This window comes from Gopherus evgoodei, chromosome 11 (genome assembly GCF_007399415.2).
Source record: "Gopherus evgoodei ecotype Sinaloan lineage chromosome 11, rGopEvg1_v1.p, whole genome shotgun sequence".
NCBI lineage: Eukaryota > Metazoa > Chordata > Testudines > Testudinidae > Gopherus > Gopherus evgoodei.
In genome coordinates, this window is record NC_044332.1 from 32,357,352 (window position 1) to 32,372,619 (window position 15,268).

A 15,268-nucleotide genomic window follows, 5' to 3' on the forward strand; every position below is an offset into this window, starting at 1 on the left:
AGTGTTGCTAGGGTAAAAATCTTCCAACGAACATGCATGCGGCGCACACACACCTAACTGGAATGGATATCAGCAAACACTCGAAGAAGAACTTTTATTTTTTATTTATATATATATTTTTAATAATGAATATATAAAATATTGCCATTATATAGTATATTAGTTTTATTATTTAATATATGCTATATATATATACATTTATTAAAATAATTTTTTACTGAGCTTTGGAGCAACAAGCCAGGACAAGTACACTTATTATGAGGAGTTTATTTAATATAATTTGTAGTTTAATAGTTTATTATTTTTAGCCTTTTGGCTAGAAATTTGAGGTAGCCAGAAGGATTTTATGTATAATATGGGGAGTGGGTTAATTTTTTATGTTTTTGCTTCCAAAGACTCTTGGTATGCAAATTTTAATAACAATTTTTTAAATTAATAATTTGGTTAATGAAGTTTTTTTTAATTTAAGCAAATGTGTTAGATTTTAGTATATTATATTGTTTTGATTTATTTAAATATTTTGTAATTTAAGTTGACTAAAATAAGTATTTGCATTTTTTTTGTTTGATTTTAAATTAGACTATTTTATGAAAATATTAAACATAACAATTTTGGCTACAGGGTAAACACTATAAAACAGAACATAGAACACAAAATATAATTTTTATTGTGCCAGTAAATGCATGGTACGTTAAATGCTGTTCAGCTGGCATTAGTGTTTTTTTTATTATTTGAAAGACAAAAAAAAACAGAGGTTTTTTTTTTGGGCAGTTAATTATTGCTTAAAATATACAAATACTTTTGCTGATTTTAGGCAAAACAGAGGAATTATTTTATTTTTTTTTGTATTTGTTTTATAGGCAGCCCAGGTTTCAGTGGTTTTTACCTTATTAGTTAGATAATTTGCATTAATACAGATGCTTTTTGGCTTGCTTTTGGATTTAAAGCTATTTACAGCTTAAATATTTTTATTTTAAAAGGGACATAATTAACTTTACTAGAATTTTGATTGCTTTTTACTTTTAACTTCTGCTTTTAAACACTGAAAGAAAACATTACTACTTATAGTGCCTTTTAGAGCTTAATAAAATTTTAATTACATAGCACTGTATATATTTTTTAGCTAATTTAACTAAATTGTTTATAGCCAAATGATTGCAATCTAATAATTTCTTTGCCTGAATTTATTTACAAACATTTCAAAGACACCAAGAACTTTCCTCTTTGGCATTTTTACAAAGTTCAACTACTGTTCCCTCCAGCAACTACAGAATTAACTTTTTACTTTTTTTTAAATTATTTGCTTGTTTTTTAACAGCTACTTTTATTAATTTAAATTACTATTTTAAGTATTGTTCTGGGTATTTGAAATTTCCATGCTTACACTTACTTAATCCTTCCTTTCATTATATCCTTAAAATTTTTTAACTTGTTTTCCAATCTCTCTGCCTGCCCGCCTGGGCCCGATTCTGCTTTTTTTGCTGAACCGTTTTTTTTATGGGCACCAACTTGTTCTACTACCAGTTTAGCTAGGAAGGTGAGCTTCTCAACTTGCCCCCACCCTTCCTGGCCTCTTCCCTTAAACATTTTTACTCACAAGACTACCCGAGTCCTCCCTTGTGAGGCTTGCCATCTGGACAAAAACATATGGCCCATTGGTGTTTAACTAATCAATTTTTTCTTGACATTTTTTTTTGAATACCAGGTAAAGGCCATTTACTTAACATATAATTCAAAGGACTATTCTTAGAGGGTTTATCCAGAAACCCACCCATCTGTCTTCTGACACTCAAACAGAACAGAGAATTACACAGAGAGCAGAGGGAATTATGGTCTAATCCAGGTTTTTCTACCTCTATACACTGACCACTACAGGGGACGGGACAGAAGGATCTCAACTCGACCTCAGAGCTTCATCACAAGCAATGGCTTCCACCCTGAGGAATTACAAACGAGAGGCTCAGTTCTGCCCACACACCTAACGCCCAATGAACAGATCAGAAAAACAACAGTAACCGGTTAAGCAGAACAGAACCAGAACCAGATAGCAAACCAGAACCAGATAGCGTTTTCTTATCCTGTTAGGGCTCACCTTATCGGAGCACGAACCCCAGGGGCTGCGGCGGAATGAGGAAGAGGGGCTAAACACCCCTGTGGCGCCACTCCTAGTTCGCCGCAGCCGTCCAGAGTCTGATGTCCGAGCTAGGAGGGTCCCGTCTGGGGTCACCAGAAACTGTTATTGAAATATCGGGTTTGCCTAGCTGAGAGCCAATAACAGCCTGACAGGGATAAGGAAAAATACTTTATTTTTCAGAAAAAAGGAGAGCCTGTACCTTGGTACAAAAGATTTTACTTAATGTAAAAATTAAGAATTTTTTATACACACACACAGGCTTCGGTCGTGTTAGCATTTGATTGGTGGTTAACAAACCCTGCACTTCTGCAATCTGCTTAGCAAAAACCAGCTAAGAACCAGCTTTAACTGCCTTAACATTGATAAGGTGAGACAGTTCAAAAGTTCAGGATACTGTGTTTGTGAGGCTCCTGCTTTTTTTTACTGGCTGCTTATAAGCTGTTAAGGGGGGCTATTAGTGACTTTTACAGACCTATATGTCTTTATTCCAACACATGTATATTAGCTTACTGACAAAATGAGGTACTTACAACGTTAGCATTAAAGAGGTCAATACGGTATAGATGTGCAACTTGGACTTATGTACCATAAATAAAAGACAAAAAGCTAATTTCTGATTGCAGAATTCATATTACTGGACATGAATTGTCGAGAATTTTCAGATCATGAGAGTTTATAAAGCTAGTAGTTAGATGTATTGCTTGTAAACAAATCAAGTTCAATATGCAAGTCATTGAGATAGACTAAATATGGAATCTCCATGTCATTTATACAGTCACTTTTCACAGTATAGTCAGACTTTAACAGAAATGTTTGCCTTTTTTTTCTGATGTATCAAGTATCACTCCTGAATTGTGCTTCTTAAGCATGTATAGCCATATCTAGATGCATACGCTATCCCAGGAGTCCAACTAGCAATTTCAACTCAGTATATACACTAGATGCTCCATTGTCTTTCATCCTATCTGCTGTATACCATTAACAGTGATGCCATTCCGTATTATCACTAACACAGCATGGGGAGTTAGAGAGAAGGATTTAGCTGTGTGTTGTTTAAAGGTTGCAAAGCCTTAATACAGTAGTGAAAAAAACCTGTCACTTCTCGTTAATATATATATGTTGCCTCAAAGAAATTACAAACTGTGAGCCTGTACTATTCATTCCATACATACCTGCCTGCATCCAGGACATTCCCACTTGTTTAGATGGACTTTGTTTCAATATGTTGTACTACATACAGATGTTACCAATTTTTGACAGAAAACTATAGCCCTCACTTTCAACTGAATAATGTGGCAGTTCACCAAGTGAGATGCAAGTCTCACCATAGACAACATCTGAATAAACATTCCATTTACAGATTAACCACCGACAATTTTTTCTATGATTGTTAGATCTATGTTGGAACAAACTGAAAGTGATTCAAATTCTTTTACACTGAGTTGTCTGTTTCATAAGCATGTAATTTTTTGGTAAAAAGGCTGTCACCTCAAACTAAGAAATATCAATATCAACTAGAAATATATTTCCAGATTCAATAGAGAATATACATCTGGTGAGACATGATTGTTATGGTTAGACTAAGCACCTTGATGGGTTCAGGAAAAGGAACATTTTCTTTTAAGGTATTCCCCAATATAGTTTCTCTAGCTATTTAAATTTAAACCTAGATTTCCTGGTGCATTCCCAGGTGACCAGTTCAAACTCTAAGTCACACAGATTTGTTACATCCAGGAAAGATAGAGTGTATCCTTTCCTCATCAATAAAATAATGCCAAGCTTCAAATGCTTGACCTAGTTCACTAATGCTTTCAACACTGTGCTTGGCTTTATGAAATATATATGGAACATATTTTTAACTAAAAATACATGTCATTTTAGCTCCACTAAAAAAGTGATGTTAAACATTTATTTCTTCACACAGTGCCAGATCAAATTACTGCATACATACAGCTTAAAGTTTGCCATAAAAATATGTGCACCTTGTTCTGGGCTCAGGATCTTAACAGTCATGTGTCCCACAACCCCAACTAATAGTTTGGGGATTATTTTTCAAGTGCTTTTTCCATTTCAGTAGTTATTCACTCACCATGCTGCTTCTTTCCTCAGTTCAGCTAACTTGTGCAAACGTTGGAGGGCCTTTTCCTGTTTCCTTTCATCTTTTCTTGACTTGGAAGCTACATTTCGAGCAAACTCCCTCTGTTTCAGTTCCTTGAGTCTCTATTAAAAATAATAAAAAAAAATTTAATGAAGAGAATCCCTGATGGCCATGGTAAACAACTATGAGACTGTCATTTTCCCTTGTTGGGTAGTAAATACACCATAGCATTACCATTACTATGGCATTATTTTGTTCTGCTGACAAAGTTCAGTTGCACTTTTGTTGGTTTCTTTTATTTTTCGTGTTAGAAATGACACATTTGGTAGTTCAGCAATATTCAATCAGATTACTGCATGGTCCTTTCCCAAATATATTTACTGAGTAATGGTATGTTGTTGTATCTTTTTACTTAAACAATTTAGACCAAGTTCATCCCTGGTGTAATTCCATGGAGTACAATGGCATTACATCAGTAATTTTGTCTGCTATGTTGAAAGGAAAAACAACAGCTATGTGTGAAAAACATTTTTGATACACTGGCCAAAACAATCCAGAAATTAATTTTATTTGACTTGGTGGATAGCTAAACTTTTCTCTTAAGTACAGGCTTATAGCACATATGCCTTAATTTGCCCCAGCTCAGAACCATAAATGCTACCTCCATATTTTCTTTGTGAAAGTAGGTTTCACCCACACTCGTTATCTTCTGTGTTGCTAGGCTGAGAAAAGGAAAGTTTAGAATGTTGTTTCCTTCAAATGATAAGTCTTTTTTTCCTGGTTACTGTCAGCTTCCAGATCATGGCAACATTTGTGCTCCACTTGAGTTTCAAAACCATCTCTCTCACAGAAACTTTGCAGATATCTACTATATGTCATTGATGTGGTCATCTTACCCTTCTGTTCCCAACATTGAGGCAATCACTTATTCCATGTATGTAATGGGATCAGGAGCTTTCCTCTCCAGTTGGAAGTGGATGCCAACTCACCAGATATTTTTGTTTCTGATCTGATTCTCCAATACCATCTCAATTCATCCATCTGAGATTGCCTTGTAATTAACACAGCTTTATCTCATTGCCGTTCATCAAGTAAATCTATTTGCTTGAGTGTGCCTCTCTTCACCCTACACAAAGTTTGTTCCAGATGAATCATGCAAGCAAGCAATTTGTTTCAGATTAAAGTTTAATCAAGTTTTCCAATGAAACTATTTTTGTCTCAAATCAACTAGTTTTTGTATTTTGAAGAAGATGGCTGCAGTAAAGCACTCTGAGCTACCAGAGATTTCAGTTTCAGAAGATCTTTTAGATCTTCTTCCAGGGGGTCACCCAATTAATTTAGTAAGCGGTGGATTTAAATCAAACTAAAGGAAGTATTTCTTCACATAATGCACAGTCCACCTGTGGCTGCCAGGGATGTTGTGAAGGCCAAAACTATAACTGGGTTAAAAAAGAATTAAATAAGTTAATGGAGGATAAGTCCATCAATGGCTATTAGCCAACATGGTCAAAGACACAACTCCGTACTCTGGGTGTCCCCCTAAGCCTCTGACAGTCAGATGCTGGGACTGGATGACTGGGGTTGGATCACTTAATAATTGCCTTGTACTTCTCATTTCCTTTGAAGTACCTGACACTGGTTATTGTCAAAAGATAGGATAGTGGGCTAGATGGACCATTGGTGCGATCCAGTATGGCCATTCTTACGTTCTTTGCTTTTAGCAAATTTCCCAGTATCTGACCTAGATCACTGTCTCTATAATCCTTTCAAATATTCAATATTAATATAAACCCAGCCTTACTACATCTTATGCCCTATCCATCCAGGAGTCTGTTACAAAAATATCTTCCATCATGACTGCTAGTTTCCATTCCTTCCTTCCCATAATATTTTAAATTCTCCACACAGCCCACTTTCCTTTTGCTATAGTAATAAATAATGAGACTAGCCCTTAATGCAAATGAGTTTCATATATGTATAGAACAATCAAGAGCTATGACTTTGTTTATAAGTGAGGTGTATGTTTTTACCCAGCAAAATTTGTGCAGGTCTGACTAATTTGCTATACTCCACTTTCTAAGAAATGTTTTCTTTTCCCCTTTTGCATTGTTTTTTTCTATATTATAAAACTGCACAAAGATCCACAGTCACAAGGTGACCTTTTGTACTATAATGTACCTCACAGATGCACATAATGTGAGCCAAAACCATACCTGCTAAATGTGCCTATGTACATAGCCTATTTAATACCTTCTATGAGAGGCTTCTTCCTCGTTAAATTGTTCTTTCTTCCAACTCATACACCACACACTATCTCATTTCAGCTATTTGCCTCAGTGCACTCTCATCCTTCTAATGATACAAATTTTGTTCTAGCATGAACTCCACATCCAAGGCCCTGCTTTTCAATGTGTTTGTCATGAAAAATAGAAGTTCAAGGATATGCACCATGGAAAAAAATTCAAAATATTGAATAGTATTTTAGCTGTTAAAATCAATGGGAATCCTGCAACTAAAAATCCCATATAACACTTGACAATGTAGCCCGTCGTATTGCCCATACAATTTCGGCTGTCTTTTTGCCTTGAATCTTCAGTCACAACTGCCACAGTGTTCTGAACTGTACTAGATATCAAAAGAAATAAAGATATTGTATAGAGTGTATGCCGGAGGCCAAACAAAATCAGCAATTTTTCCTCAGATATGGAAGTACCAAGCGAATAAATAAATAGACAAGGGCAAAAAAACCACCACCAACAACAACACACACACACACACACATACACACACACACAACTGCAGCAAGAATGGGAGGGGAAAAGTTGTGCTACAGTCACAGTGAAAACCTACATTCACTGGTGTACCCACATGTCCTCGTGTACCCACACATAGCACTTGAAATGTAAATGGAACAAACTTTCAAATCTAACTGTACTTTAAACAAACTACAAACAGTCAAACCAATTACACTTTTAATCCCGAAAGACAAACACACGCTGGCAGCAGAACTAAAACGAATACATGAGCTAACCAAACACAATGCTACCTTATTAAAATTAAACATTAAAACAAACATTTACAGTATGGCTCACCACAGTAACCAGGTTTTCCTCCTGTCTCCTCAGAAAACCTATCCTGCCTCACTGGGGCTTCAGTTAGCCTGGAAGGGGAGGTTTTCAGCCAATGTCCCATCACCCTCTTCTAGTAGGCCAGCTCCTCCCTGCCTTCTGAATCTCCCTCACCCTTTGCCCCATAGTGAGTGAGGGTCATTGTATCCTGGCTAAAGAGAAGAAGTCGTTCTACTCATGCCCTCTGGTGCAGGATGCCTTGCCATGCTTCAGCAGGTAGACATGGTGGTGCTGACTTGGACCAAATCCCAAGGAATTCCCTTGAATCTCCTCCGCCAGCCAGCCAGGTCCTAGGTCTGCCAGTGCTTCCCTAATGGAGCCCTGAGGATGGTAGCAGCAGCAGTGGGATCCACAGTAACTCTAGGAGCTTCCCAATGAGACAAGTTGCAGCTACCCTTGCAAAGTCCTGGAGGTGTCCACCAGTCTCAGGTACTTTGTGCTCCAGATCCTGCAGCCATGACCCCCTTGTGGGGAATGAAATAAGAGCAGCTGCAATAGTTCTGAATTCAGCAGGTTGAGTGGAATCTGTCTCCGGCCCTATTTCACTGCCTGGTGAGTATCTGCAGAATGGGAGAGGGGAAAGCAACCCTCTGTTCCTCACATGTGGGGATGAGGCAGCTCTATAGGGAGCCCCATAAGTGTGTGCTGCTGTTGTGGTCACCTGGACAGCTGCTATTTCTCTGGACCTAGTGTCTCCCTTCTCTACTTCTGTAGGGAGAGAGGGAGGATAGCAACTATTTCTGATATAGGAAACCACTTTTCCTCTTCCCTGTTTCTTCATCCTTGTGCAGGGCCTGGGATAGCAAGCTGGCAACTTGGACAGTAAGACTGTCTTAACTTACTTTGAGAATGAATTGGGTATGACAGACAATGTATTACTTTAAGGTTTTGTCTTCACTACATTGCTGCAAACTTCAGGTTTGCCCCATAACCCAACTCCCACCCACCCACAAAAATCTCTAGCTCGAATTAAGTGGGGCTTTAAGCTTGAGCCAGCCAGCCTGTCCGGTGCTAAGGTTGATGTACTAGCTAGAAATGCAGTGAATATGCAGCAGCTGGAGTTACATTTTTTTGGCTTCACTCCTATCACTTTGTGTAGGAAGAATGTTGCTTCACAATGTGGTCACTCTCACTCTGTTCTCACTTAAGCTAGGCTAGCTCAAGTGGAGTAACTCAAGTGTACTAACTTCAGCTAACTGTTGCAATGAAGAAAAGCACTTAGTCAAAAACCTGTGGTGCTTAAGGATGACTGCCTTGGGCTTCTGAAACAGCTAGTTTTTAAATGGATGCTTGAATGTTATGTGTTTTGTGTCATTGTCCTATGATTTATCTTCTGTTCTCACTTGGCAGCAGCCACACCTGGTGCCAGATGGTCACACTATTCTATTTGATTCACAAGAAGGCTGCAGGATTATCTACTGGGCGAGCAGCAATTCTTGCCTCCTGCTTTCAGTGGCATTTCATTCCAGCAGACAGAGTAGATTTTTGAGGCAGATATTAAGGTTCGCTCAGATATCTCTGCTGGTTCAGTTCAGGTTCTGTGTGTTTTTCAGTGGGGGATTGATGTGTACCTCCCTCTGGGAGTTCTGCTGATCAGTAAAGGGATATTATTTTCTTAGAATTTCTGTTAATTTTGGTGGTAATTATGTGTTGAAAGATTCAGGAATAAATGGGTTCTTTCTTGGTCAGATAACTAAACTGCAGTCCATATTATCAACGTGTTGCGCAGGTTACTTTAAATCAAGCAGCTTACATATATGTTTATGCTACTGCCTGGTCATCCCTGGAATCGATAACAACACTGCCTTTTCTCTTGTTTCAAGGTAAATAGACAATGAATCAATGCCTAAGGCCACTTTTGAGCCAGTTGTTAAGCATCATTTTTTGTGGATCTTGGCAGATGAGGGCACTGGGATTGCCAAAGATCACTAGCCATTTGGACATAGAGAAGTGACAGTGCCAGGTTTTCTGATTTCATGTCATTCAATGTGCACTCAGGACTTTCCTTACAGTACTGGCCCGTACCAGAAGTGCATTTAATGAAATTTACAAAAGTGCCCAGTAAAATGTTTGTTATATTTCTTTTTCTATTTCCTCTCTCTCTCTCTCTTTTGTTCTTTTTCACTGAGATGTAAAAAAATGCAACACAGCACAATTTACTTAGCTACGCTCCGTGCCTGTCTTTGCCATAGCAGGTGATGCTGCTGCTATTCCATCTGTCCATTCAGATGTTCTCAGATACTAAAAAATATGTTGAGAAACAGATAAGTGAAATATTGTGCTTATAGATGGATCGGTCCTCCTTTTTTTCCTACAAGTTCCATATTATATTTCTGGTAGTTGTGTATGCCTTTGAGAGAAACCATGATGAGTCCAATCAAGTTATTTGAAAGGTAAATAATCATATATTACTCCATTGTATGCTCCCAAGATAGTCAACAAAAAAAGTGAGGGTCTATTACTCTGCTAAAAAAGTGCAAGATTAAACAATTCAGGCAAGATTTTTGGGTGTATGATAGCTGTCCTCCAAAGCAAAAGACCAAATGTTTGAGGCCTCTTTTCATACGATTTATTACCTCTGTGTATTCTAGGGTGGCCAAACAACAAATGCGAAAAATCAGGACAGGAGTAGGGAGTAATAGGAGACTATATAAGAAAAAGACCTAAAAATCGAAACTGTCCCTATAAAATCGGGACATCTGGTCACCCTAGTGTATTCTTGTATTCCAATAGATTATATGATGCTGATCCTGGTGTCCACTTTGCACTCACATCTCTCTTTTCAAACTTAAAGTAGTTCATTTCATAAATTTATTCTGAGCACTTAGCATGGTGATGGATATTAAAAATGTATAAAAAGGAGAAAAAACACATTGACATTACAATGGTAGGGACTTCACTACATATTGCGGAGCTCAATCATTTTTTGACTGTAAATGTTTGTTTTTCCTCCAGTGAGAAATTTATGCAGTGAATAAGAAATGACACATGCAATAGGACAAGAGAAGATACAGTGTTGTTAAAGATAAAAGGGTTGTTTGTTTTTTAACTTTCACAAGGAAGCCGAGCCAAAGCTATACAGAAATTAGAAAACATCCCTTAATAGCACTTCATTTCACTTATTGTAAGAGAAAGGGGTAAACAGTGAGGTTGCAAAGTTCGCAGATGATACTAAACTGCTCAAGATAGTTAAGAGCAGTTTAGTATCATCTGCGAATGACTAATTTAGCTACAACGAGTCAGGAAAAAGATCTTGGAATCATTGTGGACAGTTCTCTGAAGATGTCCACGCAGTGTGCAGAGGCAGTCAAAAAAGCAAACAGGATGTTAGGAATCATTAAAAAGGGGATAGAAAATAAGACTGAGAATATATTATTGCCCTTATATAAATCCATGGTACGTCCACATCTCGAATACTGTATACAGATATGGTCTCCTCACCTCATAAAAGATATACTGGCACTAGAAAAGGTTCAGAAAAAAGCAACTAAAATGATTAGGGGTTTGGAGAGGGTCCCATATGAGGAAAGATTAAAGAGGCTAGAAAAAGGCTTGGAAAAGAGGCGACTAAGGGGGGATATGATAGAGGTATATAAAATCATGAGTGATGTGAGGAAAGTGGATAAGGAAAAGTTATTTACTTATTCCCACAAGACAAGAACTAGGGGTCACCAAATGAAATTAACAGGCAGCAGGTTTGAAACAAATAAAAGGAAGTTCTTCACGCAGCGCACAGTCAAATTGTGGAACTCCTTACCTGAGGAGGTTGTGAAGGGGTAGGACTATAACAGCGTTTAAAGAGAACTGGATAAATTCATGGTGGTTAAGTCCATTAATGGCTATTAGCCAGGATGGGTAAGGAATGGTGTCCCTAGCCTCTATTTGTCAGAGGATGGCGATGAATGGCAGGAGAGAGATCACTTGATCATTGCCTATTAGGTTCATTCCCTCTGGAGCACCTGGCATTGGCCACTGTCGGTAGACAGATACTGGGCTAGATGGACCTTTGGGTCTGACCCGGTATGGCCGTTCTTATGTTCTTATGTTATAATATTGTAATTTGGTTTCCATTGAAATTAATGGGGCTACTTCTTTGAGAAACTGGTCGCCAATGAGAGTAGAGGGTTCAAAATCTGTCCAAAATTGTCAGTGTTGTACATTTGTATTTACTGCACAATTTGAGGTCTTGATCCTTGCATGGTGCAGGATCTGGAACATAATGAGCACGAACAAGGATGTTAAAGGTTTCCTAGGACAGCTGTATTCAGAGCTGGATAAAGGGCAGATGCACATAGCTGCATAGCTAGCTCTTGTATGCAAATAAGCCCCTACTGCTCAGTATTTCTTTCAGGCAACACAGCACTGCAAAGCAAATATCATGATGTCAATCTGAGCCTCTTATCAGCTTACTCAGGTCCTATTTGTTCAGTACATGTAAGTTTAAGCAGAGATGAAACATTAAATGTTGGTAAGCAAATCATTCTGTTTGATTGTTGCATGTAAGTAGGTGCCAATTGTGTGAGGTGCCCGGAGGCAGCTTTAATTTTCATACCTAACTTTTCAGGCAATGTTTGTTTTTCCTCCATCTAACTTTTTGTTGCAGACTTGCTCTCCTCTCAGCTAGATCTGGATGGTCCTTCATATGATAAGCAATGGTGATGAATATAATCATTATAAGTGTTATATGAACAACTTACACTATGTGATTTGTATTTTATAACTGACATCCCAACCCCCTGTACAGGAAGTGTAAGTGGTTAAAAAAGGGTCCCTTACTATCTAATTTTCACTGTGTATTTGGTATATTGTCTACATTTTGTTGCAGGGCTTAATTCAGCAAACACATACTAGTATGCATAGTCAATGGAACTACTCCTGGTCATAACAAATATACTTTGCAGTAGGTGTTAGCAGGTCTAAGTTCTGAGTTACCTTTATGTAGTCTCCAAATGTATGTTTTCCTCATCTTTTTGAAAGCCAGAGCAAAAGATATGGCATCCTAGCAAGTAGAGAGCTCAGCACATAGTTAATGATTGATAATTTAAGTAAGAAATTTCACCGAGAGAACTAAAGGCCTGTTTCTCCATTGCTCTGCACCTTGCGTAGTCATTCACAATGGTGTAAACGTGGTGTGAAATGCTACCATTATGACTAGGTGTTCTTCTACATCCATTTTGAATTCACTTGGTGAATGACATCACAAGGTGCAGAGCAATGGGAAAGCTGACCCTGAGACTCCAGTCCTGCATTGGATCCATGAAAGGACTCTTATACTCATGCTGAACCCCGTTGATTTTATTGAGACTCCACCCACGTGACTCCAGCTGAAAGATCAAGACATAATATAGCATTATTTTACTGCTACTTTAGACTTCAATTGACTGCCCATCTGTACACCCACACAGGGTAGTAAGGAGTCATAAGGAGGCCTTTATGCCCATGCCCAGGTTACCTACATCACCAGGGCCTGTGGACTGGGGGAGAACAGCTGGCACCAGACTTCTATTCCTCCTTTGGCTCAGGGATCTGGGAAGGAGGTAGAGTCATAGGCATGTACATACATGTCACCCTGCAGGGGAGGGAAGTAACCTGGATCATCAAAAGGTTTAGTATGGATTACTTTCCTCCGAAGCAAGAGGAAAGCTGCAACCCTATTGGGAATATCAGAGTCCCAATCTGGTTCTTGCCCTGCTCCTGGGGAACTCACTGGGGCTGTAGAGTTACAATCTAGCTCTTAGTATTTACTATGTATTTGCCAATATAGTTATCACTTGCAGTTTAAATGTTGGGACTTGTAGTGCATTGCAAATATTTTCATACACCTGAAAGAACATAAGAACATAAGAATGGCCCTACTGGGTCAGACCAAAGGTCCATCTAGCCCAGTATCCTGTTTTCTGACAGTGGCCAATGCCAGGTGCCCCAAGGGGATGATCAGAACAGATAATCATCAAGTGATCCTTTCTCTGTCGCTCATTCCCAGCTTCTGGTAATAGAGACTACGGACACTATCCCTGTCCATCCTGGCTAATAGCCATTGTTGGACCTAACCTCCATTAACTTATCTAGCTCTTTTTTTTAACCCCAATGAAGTTATTTGAAAGGTAAATAATCATATATTACTCCATTGTATGCTCCCAAGATAGTTATAGTCTTGGCCTTCACAACATCTGGACTACTGAAGGGGAAAAAAAAAAGGCAGCTGCAGAGAGCGCATGGAGGGTGGTCATGGCAGCTCGCAGGGGTGTGAAGGGCGGCACTGCAGCCCACTTGCAGCGGGCGAGAGGGGCTCCCCCTCTGGCCTAGGGGTGCTTCTCCTGGTTGGCAGGCAGAGCCCCCAGGGGCTGCAGGAGGTGCTGGCTCAGCTGCGCCTTTAAAGGCGGCTCAGCTGGGCTGGGCTCAGAGCGATGTGGGAGGCAGAAGCTGGTGCAGATGGCAGGGAGTGGCACGTCCCGGGGAGCCTGGCGGCACAGTGAGCAGCAGGGATCACTAGTTCCTGCCCCCCAGGCTGGGGTCAAAGCAAAAAAAAAAAAAGAACCACAGCAGGGAGGCTGGAAAGTGCTGCTCCAAGACTGGCTGGAATGCCGCCCCTTACAATGTGCCGCTCCAGGCACATGCTTTCTCGTCTGGTGCCTGGAGCTGGCGCTGATGGCAACAAGTTCCACAGGTTGACTGTGTGTTATATGAAAAAATACTTCCTTTTGTTTGTTTTAAACCTGCTGTTTATTAATTTCATTTGGTGACCCCTAGTTCCTCTGTTAGAAGGAGTAAATAACACTTCCTTGTTTACTTTCTCCACACCAGTCATGATTTTATAGACCTCTATCATATTGCCCCTTAGTCGTCTCTTCTCCAAGCTGAAAAGTTCCAGTGTTATTAATCTCTCCTCATGTGGCACCCATTCCATATCCCTAATCATTTTTGTTGCCCTTTTCTGAACCTTTTCCAATTCCAATATAGATTTTTGAGATGGGGTGACCACATATGTACACAGTATTCAAAATGTGGGCGTACCATGGATTTATAAAGAGGCAATATCATATTTTCTGTCTTGTTATCTATCCCTTTCTTAATAATGCCAAACATTCTGATTGCTTTTTTGATTGCCAGTGCACATTGGGTGGATGTTTTCAGAGAACTATCCACAATGACTCCAAGAGCTCTTTCTTGAATGGTAACAGTAATTTAGAACCCATCATTTTATATGTATAGTTGGGATTATGTTTTCCAACATGCATTACTTTGCATTTATCAACACTGAATTTCATCTGCCATTTTCCCAGTTACTCAGTTTTCAGAGATCCAGTTGTAGCTCTTTGCAATCTGACTGTGACTTAACATCTTGAGCAAATTTGTATCACCACACTTTTTACCCCTTTTCCCAGATCATAAATATATTGAATAGGACTGAGCCCAGAACAGACCTCAGCGGGACACCACTATTTACCTCTCTCCATTCTGAAAACTGACCATTTATACCTACCTTTTGTTCTCTATCTTTTAACTAGTTACCAATCCATGAGAGCACCTTCCCTTTTATCCCATAACAGCTTACTTTGCTTAAAAGCCTTTGGTGAGGGACCTTGTCAAAAGGTTTCTGAAAATCTAAGTATACTATATGCACTGGATCCCTCTTGTCCACATGCTTGTTGACCCCCTCAAAGAATTCTAGTAGATCGTCTAGTAGACACACTACCTTTCTACTGCTGGAAGGTCTAATTTAATCCAAGCAGTAGGCCCCTTACTGAAACAAAAGCACATAACGGCATTAAGTGCATTTCTTACATCACCTCTACAAGCCTTCTACTACCTTGCAAGGGGATACTTTAAAAAAAAATCAAGATATAAGCACTTCACTTCAGACTAATAGGCTTAAAAACATGGAGAAGCCATAAATTAATAAACACA

General features: G+C 39.0%; 1 protein-coding gene across 2 annotated transcripts in view; it reads right to left on the minus strand.

The window, feature by feature from the left end:
• ZNF804A (zinc finger protein 804A) overlaps positions 1-15,268 on the minus strand; it is a 257,991-nt gene that overhangs the window by 11,679 nt on the left and 231,044 nt on the right. For both annotated transcript variants that reach the window (XM_030580832.1, XM_030580833.1), the window contains one exon: positions 4,224-4,354. In XM_030580832.1, the coding sequence (XP_030436692.1) occupies positions 4,224-4,354 (131 nt within the window). The remainder of the gene's footprint in view (positions 1-4,223; positions 4,355-15,268) is intronic.